The following is a 16,645-nucleotide window of genomic DNA, read 5'->3' as shown; positions in this document are numbered from 1 at the left end:
AATCAGGAGAGGTCAGTGGCACGGAAGCTTAGAGGAAGCTGTAAAAAGGCCAAGGACAACCACCTCAAACACTACTGGGAGATCCAATGAAAGGAAAACAGGAGGCCACTGGATTTGGCAAGAAGAAGCAAGACGTGGCAAGAAAAGAGCAGCCTCCACAAGGAACAGGCTAAAAGACCAAGTGGGGAGGGCTAAACAGAAAAGGAGCAGAACAGAGGCAGCAGCTAGATGGGGGTCAAGACTGAGGGAGAGCCTGTTTTATTTTTAGGATGGGTGAGAGCCTGCTGCAGGCCAATGGGGAGAAGGCAAGAGATAGTTGCAGGAATGCACGAGAAGCCAGGGGACCCAGAACACGAGGGGCACGAGTCAGGGGAAGGAGCACAAACGCCTCCACTTTGAGGGGAGGGGCGCGATCACAGGTGCAGCTGGCGCTGGAGGACCTGCTGGTGACAGACAAGCCCGACTGCCCAACTTTCACAGGGAAGTGTGAGAGGGAGGCAGTGGCTGGGAAGGGAAAGCGGAAGGGGAGAAGCCGCCGCAGCGCGGACTGCACGTAAGGTGTGGGGAGAGGCTCGGAGTGAAACAGCCGCCGTGTGGTGCCCTGTGGTGACTGCTCTCAGAACTGCTCAGGCTGGGGCGCAGCTGCGCCACCACCTGGCTCGCATTAAAGACCTGCTAGCTTCCTGCGGACTGGGAGGTCCTGCTATCCCAGCAGGGTCTGGAGCCACTCCCAGAGGACCAGGATGTTTTTATATACTTCATACATCTCAACAATACAGACCACGTTTAAAGGGATGAATGATTTTTTGATTCAGGAGCCAATGAAAAGAGGACCCATGATTTAGACAAGAATTTATTTTCAGGACTACACGTTTACTACAGATTAAAATTTAATATAATTTAATTCACATACAAAGACAATTCTGGAGAACTGACTACCTGGATACAATGTGGCCTGGGGTTAGGTGGAGTGATTGAGGGCGCGACACACTCAGGCCTGAGCAGACACCAGCTTGCTCATACCAAAGAAGTAGGATTTCTCTCTTTCGCTCATCACTTCGAAATGCAGCGGCCTCCTGCAGAAGTTGCACTCGGCTGAGGAATGTGGCTTGAGCTCCAGCCCAACTCGCTTCCACGTGGCCAGCAGATTCTCTGTGAGGAGGAACAGCTTTTAAAAATTAAAGGCAGTACGTACCCAAGACAAATGGAAACACATGCCCCCAACAAAAACTTGCACACAAATGTTCACAGCAGCATTATTTTCGTAATAGTCAAAAAGTGGAAATAACCCAAACATCCGTCAATTGATGGATAAACAAAATGTGGTAGATCTGTGCCAAGGAAGATTATTTGGTAATAAAAAGAAATGAAGTGCTGATTCATGCTACAACATGGCTGAACCTTGAAAGCACTGTGCTGTGAAAGAAGCCAGGCATAAAGGGCCATATATTCCACTTACATAAAATGTAATGTATAGGCAGAAAGTGAATCAGGGCTGATGGCTGACGGGGGCTGGGGATGGGGAGGGGCTGCTAAGGGGTGTGCAGTTTCTCTTTGAGGTGATGAAAATGTTCTGGAATCAGAGTGGTGACAGTTGCACCACATTACCTAAAAACCACTGAATTTCATATGTTGAAAGGGTGGAATTTGCGGTATGTGAATTCCATCTTAATAGGCTGTTATAAAAAAAAAAAAAAGAGAGAAACAAAACCCGACTCTGGCTTTCCTTTACATGCCTTCAGGAAAGAAGTTGCTCCCACATGGCTCCACTGTGTCGGGCTGAGCACTCCTAGCAGAGCAGCCCTAAAGGCTCCAGGCAGGGGAAACACCTCGGACAGGGGTGGCGGCTCAGGAGCAGAACGCACCTTTGAGGCAGAGGCAACCAGGAGCAGCCCGTTGGTCTCTGCCTTTAGGTGGATGCGGGGGGGTGAAGGACTGGCTTCTACAGAACTATGAGAATATAAAATGCTGAACAATGACTCGCATCAGAAGGGGTTTGTGTGGAGTTGGTTCAGAGAACAGAGAGAAGTACAGAGCTGAGCTCTGGAGGCCTGGGCAGACTTAGGCCTTCAGAGGCATCTCTCCTGCAACAGCCGTGACCGGGCATCCTTGAGTCACACAGACAGGGGCATGGGAACAGTGGGTGGATTAGCAGCCTCCCTCAGCACTTCCCAAATGACTGCACCCTCCCAAAGTGAATGCAAACGACTAAGTGTCTTTTACAGTTTTATACCATCTGAGAACATTCTGAATTACTTGGAAAAAGAAGAGACAAATCTGAACGACTCTGAATGGCTTCAATTATAGACACTGAAAAGACAGCTTCATGCCACTCTCCCATGAGGTGCTGGCGGCTCCCTGGCTACTCACCCACGAAGTAGTTCATCATCTGTGGTGTGTGGTGGGGCGTGGGGGCGATGCGCAGCAGCTCCTCCCCCCGGCGCACCGTGGGGTAATTGATCGCTTGGACATAGATGTTATGTCTGCTCATTAGCTCATTACAGACCTCCGTGTTTTTAGCAGCATCTGCAACCTAAGTTTGATGATAACAGAAGGTAAGACCAGAACCGGATGGACCACCTCTTAGCAGGCTAGTGACACGCGTGCCCACGTGGCTCAGGCTGGAGCCGCGTATGCAAGCCTGGCACAGGGGTAAAGCGCTGCCCAGACACCTGCGACTTAAAGCGTCCAGTGTTGTTCACTACAGACCAGAGAACTGAAACCATATTAGAAGTAAATTTCACACTGATCTCCCACCCAGACCCCGAATGGGGAAAACGGGAGCTTCTGTGACCCCAGTATGATGGTAGTTGGACGTGTGCATCCTGGGGATAAGGCAGCTTTTATACCAGCTCCACTACTCAGATGAATTCAACTGTGACACCAACAGGGCTACCCTTTGTAGCAGGCAAAGCAAGACCCATTTCAAAATTAAATGAATAGAAAGCCATACTTCAAAGCTAGCCAAGCTCAGGCTTCCGGAGCTTTCCAGATACGAGCTCTGTGTTTACCCTGTCAAGGCTAGTGCTCTGGAGGAGGAACCTCTGTTCCAGCCTGCTGGGTTCAAAGGCTTCATTCTCATTGTGAAGTCAACCAAAGGCAGAAACACGGCAGAGGGCCACTGGCTACAGTCCCTCGCCCTGGCAGTCACCCCGCCGCAGCCCAACTTCAGGAAGGCATGAACCGGGACATCTCCCGTTGAGTGCGGAGCCCCGGCCCCCAGCGAGTCCAATCACAGGCCGCTCATTACCCGGACGGGGATGATGTGACTGGGGCAGTGGACGACTGGGAGGCTGGCGTCCATCAGCATCTGCCTCATGAGCTTGACGTTGCGCTGGTGTTGGCGCCGAAGCACCCGGCCCTCGGTGCTCTTCAGGATCCGCACAGACTCCAGCGCTCCAGCCAGCAGCATGGGCGGCAGGGAGGTGGTGAAGATGAAGCCCGCCGCATAGGACCGGATGGTGTCGATCAGGGAACTCGTACTGGCGATGTACCCTCCAACACAGCCAAAGGCTTTGCCTGGGAGGAGACAGGCTCATTTATTACAGCAACTGCCCTAAGTGTGCACAGCCAGGTGCTGCAGAGCCTCAGAGCACTCACTCTTCTCTTCCTCATCTTTGTTTGCCCTAAGACTCAAATCAAGCCCATTTCCAAACAGGAAAAAGCTGAGAACGTTATGAAAGGGTCTTGACCAAAGTCACAAGACGAAGCTGGTGTCCGACCAGGATCAAAGCACAGGCCTCCAGACCAGGCCTGGCACCGGCGACTGATCACAGCGTGCCTGAACCCCACGTGCCACCTCCCTTCTCACCCAGGCTGGCTGCATTCCCCCTCGCGCTGCATTGCGCCTGCTCCAGGACAGGGTCTGAGCAGGGGGCTCACTGTGAGAATTACCCCTGAGGCCGGAATGTCACCCAGCTAAGACATTAACTGTTTTGGCAGGGCTGGTATTAATTTCTACTTAAGTAACCACAAAACTCTGAGAAGGAGTGTTTGCTGGATAAATATGGAAACTCAGACCCTGTTAGGGTTGATTTAGGGCCGGCCTCGTTTTTCAATTCTTGTTAAGTCCCCTTGTATAATCGGTATCTCGGGTTTCAGGATTAATGACTCCAGAAGAGTCCTCCTTGATCTTAACATTATGTTCTGTAATTAACAGTCTTGCTTGAGCCCCACGCACTGCTGGGTTGATATAGTCTCTGACAGTGGAAAATCTCTCTCTCCAGCCCTTTTCATCTCCCAGTGACCATACCTTCAAAGAGCCCACGTCATAAGAGCTCTTTACAAGAAAAGGGCTGCTGGAATTAGGACGCATGAACAAGAGCTTTCCTCTTGGCAAGGCTCTGCCCTGCGAGGCCCCAGGCTCTACTGGTCTGCACGACGTTCTCACGCCCCTTCACGGTACTGAAGGACGCTCTTTTTTGCCTGCCCTTCCTTTACCAACTGCAGGCTGTAAAGTGGCACTTTAGCTAAACACTACATGGTCTCCAGCTGCCTTACTAACTTTTGAAATCCTCAGATTTGTACAGTTGGACTTGCCTGGTGGTGCAATGGTTAAGAATCCGCCTGCCAATGCAGGGGACACGGGTTCGAGCCCTGGTCCGGGAAGATCCCACATGCTGTGGAGCAACTAAGCCCGTGTGCCACAACTACTGAGCCTGCACGCCACAACTACTGAGCCCTCGTGCCACAACTACTGAAGCCCGTGTGCCTAGAGCCCGTGCTCTGCAACAAGAGAAGCCACCTCAATGAGAAGCATGCCCACCGCAATGAAGAGTAGCCCCCACTCGCCGCAACTAGAGAAAGCCTGTGTGCAGCAACAAAGACCCAATGCAGCCAAAAAAATTTGTACAGTTTACATTTTTACCTCATAGACAAAAGAACGTCTACAGTAATTGTTTGTATACAGTTCATTTATCTTCTCCAAGCTGAGGTGGGTTCTATTGTTACCTCCATCATATTGATGAGGAAACTGAGGCACAGAGAAGTTAACCACAAACCCAAGGTCACACAGCTAGTGAGTTATTAAGCATGCAAGATTTACACCCAGCAGGCAGCATGGCTATGGAGTCTGGAAGAGTCTGGAGTTGCTCCAAGAGACACGGCCTCTCTATTGGGAGGAGCAGAGGAAATACAAAGTAGCCAGGTGAACTGGAATGTTCCCACCCGGTAGGCACAGAGCTCAGTGCTTCACAGCACAATGCCTTACCTGCAGCTCTAGGAGAAAAGCACTAAAATTCTTCTTTTTTATTTTTTTTTAATATAAGGGAAAAATCTGACGCACAGAGAGTAAAGGCTGTTGCCACGGCGTATACCTAAAGCCACAACTAAGTTTGGAATGAGCTCAGATGGCAACAAATGGTACTTCTATCATGTTAGGCTGTGAGGTTTACTTTGATTCTGGGGGCCATGCCATGACTCAAGGGATTCTGATAAGCTGTGCCACCACTCACTGAGGAAAGAAAAACTCACTCAAAAAAGTGACCCAGGCTTTAGATGCTATCAGACCATCTCCTCACCTGACCTGTTAGACCAGTAGTCCTTGGCCTTGTTAGAAGAATGTAATTTTAGTGCAGATTACAGACTATGCAGAGTGTACATACCAAGTGTTCCAGAAATGATGTCCATTTTTGGCATAACTCCATCCCGATCGCCAATCCCTCCTCCTTGAGCCCCGTACAGCCCAACCGCATGGACCTCATCCACAAAGGTGATTGCTCCAAACTCGTGGGCCACGTCACACAGCTCTTCCAGTGGGCACACTGCCCCTAGGAGAGACCACAGACCGCGTTGAAGTGCTTGCTATTTCACGAATTTCTGTTTTGGTAAGAGTTACAACACAAGAACGTACGTTATAAGATATTTTTAACATTGGGGAAACCAATTAACTTCCCCCAGTTTCTGGATTACCTTGGGGTTTGGAGTCTGGTAAAAGCCAGAGTAGAATATCTACATTCATCCCAATCTATACAGTGTCCCGCAACTACAAAATCCTGGCAAAGTGAAAAGAAACTACAAAAATGAAATAAATATCACACTTTTAAGAAGTTCAGGCCTTGTTTTCATTTAAGATTTCAGATTGGCCTCTACCTAGACTTACCGTCCATTGAGTGGACAGTTTCAAATGCGACAATCTTGGGGACGGCAGGGTCAGACCTCTGCAGCAGTTCTCGGAGGTGGTTGACATCATTGTGGCGGTAGATGTACTTTGGCACTCGGCTGTTCCAAATCCCTTGGATCATGGAGGCATGGTTCCCAGAATCAGAGTAAATCTCACAGCCTAACAACACAAAAATGCTATTTATTGTCATCTGCACCAAAGACAAATTATTTCCTCGACAGTCAAGGACAACAGACTTTGACCTGAAAATGTTGCTTTGCCCAGTAGGAAAAAGACCCTGTGTGGCAGTTTCTTCCTGGAAAAATAACTAACTAGTGCTTCTCCTCTGAGAAGGCCCATAGGTATAAAATAACCCAGTGGCATGCAACTAATCGGCTTTTAAATCTGGCTGTCTCACTCCAAACTCAATGGAAGATAACTACAGGGCTTGCCATTGCAGGGGACATGGGTTCGATCCCTGGTTTGGGAAGATCCTACATGCTGCGGAGCAGCTAAGCCTGTGTGCCACAACTACTGAGCCTGTGCTCTAGAGCCTGCATGCCACAACTACTGAAGCCAGCGAGCCACAACTACTGAAGCCCGTGCGCCTAGAGCCCATGCTCCACCATAAGAGAAGCCACGACAATGAGAAGCCCGCGCGCAGCAACGAAGACCCAATGCAGCCAAAAATAAATTAATTTTTTTTAAGAAAGAAAGATAACTACACATAATTAAGAGAATTCTCCAAAGGATTTTCTTAGAGTACAAAGCACACTGGAAGCAATTAGCTTAAAGACAAGCCCTGCAAATCTGATTCTTTATCGTTATCATGTTCTACTGGCATTTATAATGTACAGTTAACACTTTATGCTCAGTTCAAGAACAAATGCTTCCAGTTACCATCATAACTCTTGAGTGGTTCTGGTAAGCTTTCTTTGTTGTCAATATTCCTGTTACTACTAAGAAAGCCAGAAAACTCTAAGGCGCCCATGACAGCTTCCTACCTGGCATCATCTTAGCCAGAGTGAAGAGGGTCGAGTCGTTGGCCACAAAGCACGAGGAAAACAGGAGTGCTGCATCTTTCCCGTGGAGGTCAGCCAGCTCCTGCTCCAGGTCCACGTGGAATTTACTAGTTCCAGAAATATTTCTAGTACCCCCTGCTCCAGTACCATGCTGTTTCAAAGTGTCCCTTTTAAAAAAAAAAAGAGCAGACAGAAAATAAATCTCATGGTTCTGAATACGACGTGAACATTCCTCCCTCCAGGATCCAGGAGACTGAAACTGATGTTGTTGTAGCACCTCTCTCCCTGTGAACCAGAAGTTCACACAAGTTTCAACCCACTTCATCTCTAGACTGGGCGGGAGAAGGTCTCAACACCAGGGTGATGAGGCCTCTAGGGAACATCAAGAGCAAGTGTTAACAATCTTAGTTGAGTTTTAGTTAACTTACTGAGATTTCTTTTCTCTGACAAACAGCTTTTTCTCCAATAACACGACCTCAGGCTCTAGAGGGACATCTTGAATGGTGGCTACCTAAACTCTTTGTGAACCAGTCCCGTGATGTTAGGCTATCTCTATTACTAAACCTCAGACTGGGCTCTCTCTAGCAAGCCTGCTTGGAGAGTTTGACCAGCAACTCTCTCAAGTGTTCCTAGCCATGGCAAACCTCCTGAAGGACATGAACGACAGGCTCTACCAGCCCTTTTTTTTTTTTTTTTTAATATTTATTTATTTGGTTGCACTGGGTCTTAGTTGCAGCAAGCAGCCTCCTTAGTTGTCGTGTGTGAACTCTTAGTTACAGCATGCATGTGGGATCTAGTTCCCTACGTGCAGCATGCATGTGGGATCTAGTTCCCTGACCAGGGACTGAACCCGGGCCCCCTGCACTGGGAGCGTGAAGTCCTAACCACTGTACCACCAGGGCAATCCCTCTACCATCCAGTGCTGCTCGATTTGTATTTCTCCACCCACAGCCACAAGCCAGGAAGCCTCTGTGCAAGACTTGCCTGTGGAGGGGTAGTAAGTGGACATGTGTAGTCAATGAGCCCAGAAAAAACTCTCACAAAGGGGCTCCACCAACTACTTACACATCAGAGTTTCTCTGAAAGTAACCTGTACATATTTTTAAAGGCTAAGAAGAGCATTTTGCTATGGCACACTCTCAGCTGCTGAATATCCCCCCCATAAAAGATCCAATTTCTATAAATCATCAGTGTCTTGCTAAGTCATGCCAGTGACGTGCCAGTGACATCTGAAAACTGAAGGCTACTTACATGACGGCTCCACACACCCGTGGGTGGCAACTCATTCCTAGGTAGTCATTGCTACACCAGACGGACACCTGCTTTTTGGTGACGAGAGAGTCTGAGTAGTCATCTGCCATGGGGAAGAGCTGCGCCCTCCGGTTCACAGTTTTGAAAACTCGATAGGTATGGTCATTTTTTTTCTCGTCAATTTTCTTCTCAAAGAAATGATCATATTGAAAAGTGGAAACAGCTAAAAACCGAACAAAAGATGGTACAGTTTGACGGTTAAAAAGCACATCTAGGCTTTGGTGTAAGACCTAGGTTCCAATCCCGGCTTGGCCATTCGGGAGCAAGGAGATTCTGGACAAACTAACGTACTAAGTACTAAGTACTCATCTGGGCAAGTTCCTTGACATCCTTATCTTGAGTCTGTGTATGTCTCAAATGACAATGTCTGACCCCGTGAGCAGACAGTAGGTATTAAGAGAGATGAGGCAGGCTATCAATAGGACTGGCATTCACTGTAGCCAAGAGCATCTACTTGCATCAAGCAAGAGACATGGCTTTTAATCCACAACTCACCATGCAATTATACGTTTAATCTGATGTATGTTTAAGTTATAAACTCTCCTGCATCAGGCAAATAACAAGAAGACTCACATTTTGGCAAGTTATCTTGAAGAAGGTGGGACACTCCTTCTGGTCGTTGCTTTCGCATGATGTCCTGAAAGTTCTTCAGCAAACCACTCAGCTCCCCTCCATCGGTCTTCACACTAATCACACTGGGATTCACTGAGGTTTGGGCAACCTCTGTAACAAAAGTAACAAGAGGCAAAGGGGACCAGTGTTCTATTCTGAGTCTACAATACCTTCCAGACATACTGTTAAAAATGGCTTACTGCCTAGTTCACAAAAATAGCCCATCATAACGAAAGTGAGATGTAACTGAGTGTATGAAGCTTTTCTTCTTCTTTAGTTACTGTTTGGTTTTGTTTTCAGAGCTACCAGTCAGCTTTGAGGAACATTAAAGTCCAAAGCTTTTCTTTTCTGGCTGGTTTGCCTTCCCCATCACACCCCCCCTACCCTGATTTTCTTCACAGAAAACAATTTCAGCCACTTGTATCATTTCTGCTGGGGAGAATTTCTGGGGACCTTATGTGTTCCATGGATACGGCCACAAGTGGAATTCAGGTTGCCACTCAATGACCACCACTAAGACACACAGCTTGGGAGTCCTAAAACTAGCACTCACTGCAGTAACACTGTTTTTTACCTTTTATCCAACCAAATGGTGGGAAAGAAACAAAGGGCACTGGTAATAGTTTATGCCTGAGGGGTATTTTCAGAAATTAAAGAATTACTGTAAAAGCTGGTTACATCCTACACACACACACACAGAAAAAGAACTCCCACATTTTGCCATACAGTCCTCTATCTTGATGACCTTCCTCCTCGGCCCTAAAACAGGAAGGTGCTGACACAAATACTACCCTAATAATAGTTCACACATAAATCTGAGGGTCTGAAAGAGCCACAGAACCTCTTCGCTCTTCTGATGGCTCATGTCATCTGTTTACCTTCCCTCACGGCATGCATTTCCTGCACATCCTCCTGAAGCTCTAGGCTGGCTTTGCAGAAGACGCTGCTGCCGCCCTGGCTCATCTGGGCTGCCAGGAAAGGGCATTTGCTCGCACTGCCCTGGCTCGCGGCAAGGGAGGCGTGTCCAGACGGAAGCTGCGTGCCATCTGGAGTCTGCTGGGATCCATCAGGAGCCTGCTGCACCTTGGCTTTGGCAGTTTTGTCCTCTGAGGGGGGAAATGTTAAAACGGAAGCATCAGATCTGGTTGCACGGTACACAGAAGCCCACTTGTTTCTTTCTCTTGTTGCCTCAAAGACAAACCTTATACTTACTCTATCCCATGATCCAAAGACAAGTTTATTCTTATTAGGTTCTGCTAAATCAACTGTTTTCTCATCTGCCTCACTGGACACAATGTTCCTGTGAAGAGTTAACCGGCACAGTTCACCTACCTCTCTAACCCATAGTATTTCTCACTTATAAATCCCCAAAGTAGTATTTTCTAGTTCTAGACAGCCCAGCATTCTTGAGTTGAATTATTTCCAGTAAATCTACCCCAAGTACACTCAGCATATTTCATGCGAGGACACACTCTTGAAGGTAACTGGAAGTGGTCATACGGTTTTTTTCTCTGCTAATATTTTCTAAACAGATTCTTGACAAAAAAAAGCTTGCCATTGCTTAACAGATAAACTACCAGTTTTCTCTAAATGCCTCAAAGAAGTTCATGACTTAATGCAGTTGGCTGGTAAGCTTCTAGACTTCCCTCTCCCCTTGAGCAAATGCATTCATCTTCCTTCCAGAGAAGTCTTTCTTCATCATTCTGGAATCCTCCTGTGAGTCATAGGCTAGGCTCTCCTACAACTTGGGCAGTGTCTCAATACAGTTTGTATTAAAATCTATAAAGGAAAGCAAAAAAATTGCCTTGGGGAATTCCCCAGCAGTTCAGTTGTTAGGACTCCACCCTTCCACTGCAGGGGGCAGGGGTTCAATCCCTGGTGTGGGAACTAAGATCCCGCATGCTGTGCGGCGAAAAAATAAAATTTTAAAAAAACCTGCTTTCAAGTTCATTTCACTCACTATAAAAGTCAGTAAATACATATTCATTGTAGGAAGTCTAGAAAAATAGAGTTCTATTATTCAAAACATAACCATTGCAGACAACTTGGCATATTATCTTTCTTTACCCCTTATGTGTAGATTTAGAAAAAGTTGTACTTATTCTGTATATGCTTGTTTATTCTGCCCTTTTCATTATAAAGATCTACATAAGCTAGTAAATAGTTTGTGAATATCATTTGTGATGGATGCATGGCAGTCTATCAAGTGGATAAGTCACATTTTACTCAACCAGGAACAGAAGAGGAATCTACTGCTAGGGACAGAATGGTAAAAAACATAACTAACTCCTAAACAATGGTAAAGAGGGAAAGAAATCCTAGAAAGGATTAAATGCTTTCTAGTAAAAAACATTCTTTTCTTACAAGTCCACATCCAGAAAACACAACTAACAGAGCCTGTAAGGTAAATTATTCCCTAGAATTAAGTGGTATCTGAAAAGCTTCGTTCTTTCCTGGCAAAGACAGACCAAAACCAAATCTCTGATGTCTTTATTAAAAGCAAAATTTAAAAATTCATATACAAAATAAAGATACATGTGTTAAGGGAATTCCCTGGTGGTCCAGTAGTTAGGACTCAGCACTTCCACTGCAGGGGGCTTGGGTTTGATCCCTGGTCGGGGAACTAAAATCCCGCAAGCCGTGCCAACAACAAAAAAAAGACACATGTGTCAAAAAAATCACTATTTTAACAAATTTTGTATGATTCCACTTATGTGAGGTTTCTAGAGTAGTCAAATTCATAGAGAGGAAGTAGAATAATGTTTGCTAGGATCTGGGGGAGGAGGATGGGGAGTTAGTATTTAGTTGGCTCAGAGTTTCAGTTTGGGACAATGAAAAGAGTTCTGGACACTGGATGGTGGTGATGGCTGCAGAACAATATGAATGTACTTAATACCACTGTACACTTAAAAATGGCTGAGATGGTAAGTTTTATGTTATATGCATTTTGCCACAGTAAAAAACATAATTAAAAAAAGAGAAAACTAGCATCCGTGCATTTAGTTGGAGCCGTGTGACGAGTTCTGGCCAATGGATGTTGTGTGTTGCTTCCTGGCTAAAATATCCGAGAGCTGGTGGGGCTGAGTATTTGATGATATTAGGAAATTGCATCATTTTTTAGGTGTGATAATGGTATTGTGATGGTGCTTTTAGAAAGAACTCATAGGGACTTCCCTGGCGGTCCAGTGGTTAAGAATCCGCGCTTCCACTGGTTCGATCCCTGGTTAAGGAACTAGGATCCCACATGCCACGTGGTGTGCTCCCGCCCGCAAAAAAAAGAAAGAAGTCATATCTTTTAAAGGTGCATACTGATATTTACAGAGGAAATTTCTGGAATCAGTTTCAAGTTAATCCAGTGGGAGCAGGCGGGGTGAATGGGGACACAAGTGAAGCAAAATTGGCCCTGGATTGATTATTGTTGTTCATAATTGAAATTTACTGTTATGAAAAGTTTTAAAAAGATGAGCTGGTTTGAGACCCTCTCACTTTCCCCTTATGCAATAGTGACCCAAAAGCCACCTATTTCAGAGTTAAAGCTGTAGGACACCAGAGTGTGGAACCCCAGGTCACTGCTTAGAACAGAATTGCCCTGATGACCCAAAGTGGACCTTGCGTGAACAAGACAGAAATCTTTATGTGTTAAGCCCTGAGATTTGGGGGTTGCTTGATACCTCAGTGTAGCCTAACCTAACTGAAAAACTCACAGGTAGAGTTGACTTTGAAGATGGTTTAGCCTGGAATAGCCTATGTGGTCTGGAGCCAGACAAAGAGATAAGGTATGATAAGTGACTGCATAAGAAACTACCAGGAATTTGGGAAGGCATAGCACAGAAAGGAATTGAGGGCAAAAGGCACAGGTCAGGCAACATAGCAAAGGCAAGGAAAAAAAAAAAAAAGAAGAAAAAAAATCACAACTTTAAAAGCTACAAGCATCTACATTCCAACTTTACATAAAGATTCCAACTTTACATTTACATGAACGAGGAACTGACAACTCACAAACTCCAACAGACACTGACACGCAATCCACAAGGTGGAATGCTGGCCACTGTTTCACCTTTAAAGATGTGAAAACTAAAACTGCCTACTTTGTGGGGTTAGGATGACAATTCCATGAGACAATCTATGCAGAGAACTGACCCTGGCACCAAGTAACCGCCTCGCGTGACCCTCATCAGCACTGTGCGTGAGAATTGCTTCCAGGGTCTTGTAATGAATGCAAACATCACCACTCTCTACTTCATTGCTAAGGACACTTACTCTCGTTGGCCGGAGGGGTTTCTTTGACCTGCTGGCAGAGTACTGCTGAAGCGGACAGGGCCCGAGGGGCTGGCTTGGCCCCAACTTCCATCATCTTAGGGCAGTTTTGGGCATAGAACAATAGAGATTTGCCTGCCTTCTGCAGAAAGGCCTGAGGCACTCGGGATAAGAATGGGCAGCGGCGAACAACAGTCTCCATGTCCCGTCCCGGAGGTGCACTGATCCTGTACAAAGATGAGGAGTGATACCAACACTTGTTAATAATCACGCAAATACCACTCCAAGGTCACTGGGTTCAGGTGTCACCTGAAATTTATAGCAAGGGTACTGTGGGATACTAACAAGTCTCACTCAAAAATGTCTAAGGACAGCACTGATGAGGGACTCAACTAAGAAGTGGTGACCACACTCTACCCAGATCACCTTCATTCCCCAGCTCCATACAAAGGCACCTGCAAAACTACTTTACCAAATACGGTAAATACTGATGATCAATAACCAAGGGGGTGGGACAGGAGGGACAAGTCAGGAACAGGTTTAGGAGGTCAGAGGCTCCTTGAGGAAGATACACAGTGCAGAAGTGCAGATAACACACCTTGGCACCCACCCAGGTGAAGAAGTGAGGCCAGGGAAGAAGCCACTGTCATCCATCAAGGCAGAGAAGACTCTTAGGGATCCTGATCTTCTCCGGGTCCCTACACTCCCAGACCCCAAGAAGGCATCCAGTCCGGCCCTGGGTTCCTGAGGCCATGATTTCCCCGAGGTTATGCCCCTACAGCTCCGTGAACTGGGCATAACTGAGAAAGGAGGGGGCATAAAGAAGGCCAGGGATACGAGGGGAAGCGCCGCTGGGGCTAACTGGGAAGAGACAAGGGCTAAAAAATGAGGGCCGTGGGTCTGGTGGAAAGTGGTGGTCCTGGGCAGGGGAGGTCTGTGGTTACCCGGGGCGTCGAGAGCTCGAGAATAACGGGAGGTGTCTAAGAAGGGAATTCGAAAGCGGTCAATTAAACGGGGAACGCCGTGGGGGGGCCGATCAGGTAGAAGATCGGGCATATGAAAGTTGACCCCGAGGCGGCGGGTGATTGGAGCGGTGGGGGATGGGGTCCCAATGGCCGGAGTAGCGGGGCGCAGGCAAGCAGGACACGCGGGGGTTGTCCCCGGCCGCGCCGCATCCAGAGCGCGGGGCCCTCACCTGCGCGGGAGACTCGGCGGAGGCGGCGTCGGCGGCGTCGGCGGCGTGTACCCAAACAAGGGTAGAAACAAACCCTTGCCCTTATCCGCGAGAATCCTCAGGCCGCGAACCCAGTCTTCCTAATATACACAGATAGACAGCTGCGCATGCGCCATGGGCCGGGGCGTCCTCCGCGCAGGCGTGCCGCGGGGCACTCCAGAAGTTGGAAGGGCGGGGCGGGGCGTAAAAGCACTCCTCCTTAGGCTCGGTTTGTGCTGGTGGGACCTGGGCTTACCGGGACGGCCTGCTGGGAGGACGAAGAACAAGGCTGGGGACGGATGACTTCATGCTGCACCACCTTGCCGCTTCCCCTAACTACCCTATGCTTCAGAATCCTCTGTGGAGCATAAAAGGGCAGAGTCGGAGGGGAAGCGCCTCTAGGGTAACCAGGGGGTTATAGGGCTGCAAAAACGGGTGCCTTGGATATAGAGGAGGCAGGGGAAACGAGGAGTTCCGGACCAGGGTCTTAAGCAGGATCTGACCCACCCGGGGCTTTTTTCATGGCGGAGGGCTTCCCGGAGGAGATGGGGCTGGATTGACCAAGGATGGAGTGGTCCTGGGGGTGATGACCAGGGAGCTGGAGGGAGGGATCCGTAGTGAGGAGGACGAGGAGAAGCAGACGGAGACCCAGCCGTGGCATTTTTCTGGTCCGAAATAAAGGGACTTAACCTGATGCAGAGAAGGAGCACAAGGAACAGGGCTGGATGGAACCCACACACTACACACTGGGTGGGAGGTGAGGGTGGAGGCATGGGGCCTGACACATAGTTGGGGGTTGACATATATTAATTATTATTATTATTACTTTTTTTTTTTTGCGGTACGCGGGCCTCTTATTGTTGTGGCCTCTCCCGTTGCAGAGCACAGGCTTCGGAAGCGCAGGGTCAGCGGCCATGGCTCACGGGCCCAGCCGCTCCGCGGCATGTGGGATCTTCCCGGACCGGGGCACGAACCCGTGTCCGCTGCATCGGCAGGCAGACTCTCAACCACTGCGCCACCAGGGAAGCCCAATTATTATTTTTATTTTCCATTGTGGGCTGTCCAAAGTCCCTGCTGGCCACCCTGGCCGGGCACCAGCTGGGTGACTCAGTACTCTCTCCCAAAGTTCAGAGTTGCCCTCACCTCCTTTGAGTCTCCCCTAGACCACACCTGTGGAGTTCAGCTTGGCAAACCCCTCTCAGGAACGCCAGCCTGGCCTCCTTGCTCCACACCCTTCCCAGCTTAACTTGGGCTTGGTTGGGTTGGGCCCGTGCCAGGCTCAGAGTTGCCCTCCTCCACTCTTCAGGAAAGGACCACCCAGGTTGCTTCCTCCTCAGCTGGGCATTAATAAGAGGGACAAAGTCTAGAGTGATGGTGACCAAGGTGTGTCCAGGTATTTCCCAATTCCCTCTCTTTGAATCTCCAGCCAGCTGCAAGGCAGGTGAGGCGAGTCTCCACCTGAAGAGGAGGCACCTGGGTCTGGAGTGGCACTGGGACCATTCCAGGGGTCCAGGATGAGGGCTTTGCCTGGGAACCCAAAGTTCAGCTCTGCCCCGTCCTGCTGAGGGGCCCTGGGCAGTGCCCAACAGCCGGAGAGAGGGTAAGAGAAAAGGTCAGACCCAGGTGCAGCCAAAACAGGGTAAAGATGGTATTGAGTGCTTTGTCCATCTCTGGGCCTCACTTTTCCTTATCTGAGCAATGGGATCATAATCCCTGTCCTGCCCGCGTCGCAGAGCTGTTTGAGTGATCAGAGGCAAAGCAGAAGCAGAAAGAACTGGACATCGGAGCTGGACATGGGTTCTAACCCCGGCTCAATCTTATTTGGTCTTAGGTAGGCTACAATCTCTCTAAGGCTCCATTTCCTCATTGTAAAGCTCTCCCAGCCTTGCCACTTGTGGTTGGCAGAGGGGCAAGTGAAGTCATGGATTTCAGAGGCTTATTGTTTAAACCAATAAGTTTCTAGTCCTCTGGGAGTTTCCTGTTTAATAGAGGGAAAGGTTGGGAAACAAAGCAGATCCACCCGGAAAGTAAAATAGGATGTTGTAAATAATTCCAGAGGGAGGAGGAGGCTATTGGGTTGGCCCAAAAGTTCGTTAGGGTTTTTCCGTAAGATGTTATGGGAAACCCAAA

General features: G+C 48.2%; 1 protein-coding gene across 1 annotated transcript; it reads right to left on the bottom strand.

The window, feature by feature from the left end:
* Nucleotides 1–843: 843 nt before the first annotated feature.
* ALAS1 (5'-aminolevulinate synthase 1) lies at nucleotides 844–14,611 on the bottom strand. The gene is given in 13 exon segments (XM_060022626.2): nucleotides 844–1,152; nucleotides 2,371–2,533; nucleotides 3,251–3,519; nucleotides 5,604–5,768; nucleotides 6,101–6,280; nucleotides 7,105–7,289; nucleotides 8,374–8,596; nucleotides 9,007–9,156; nucleotides 9,924–10,061; nucleotides 10,064–10,115; nucleotides 10,117–10,151; nucleotides 13,306–13,529; nucleotides 14,498–14,611. Coding segments are annotated over 12 exon segments (1,920 nt in total). The 5' UTR covers nucleotides 13,505–13,529; nucleotides 14,498–14,611; the 3' UTR covers nucleotides 844–991.
* Between the last annotated feature and the right edge of the window lie 2,034 nt (nucleotides 14,612–16,645).

The sequence above is a fragment of the Delphinus delphis genome, chromosome 10, assembly GCF_949987515.2.
Source record: "Delphinus delphis chromosome 10, mDelDel1.2, whole genome shotgun sequence".
NCBI classification, from domain to species: domain Eukaryota; kingdom Metazoa; phylum Chordata; class Mammalia; order Artiodactyla; family Delphinidae; genus Delphinus; species Delphinus delphis.
The sequence above is the reverse complement of the archived record's forward strand: the minus strand, read 5'-3'. Positions and strand labels throughout refer to the sequence as shown.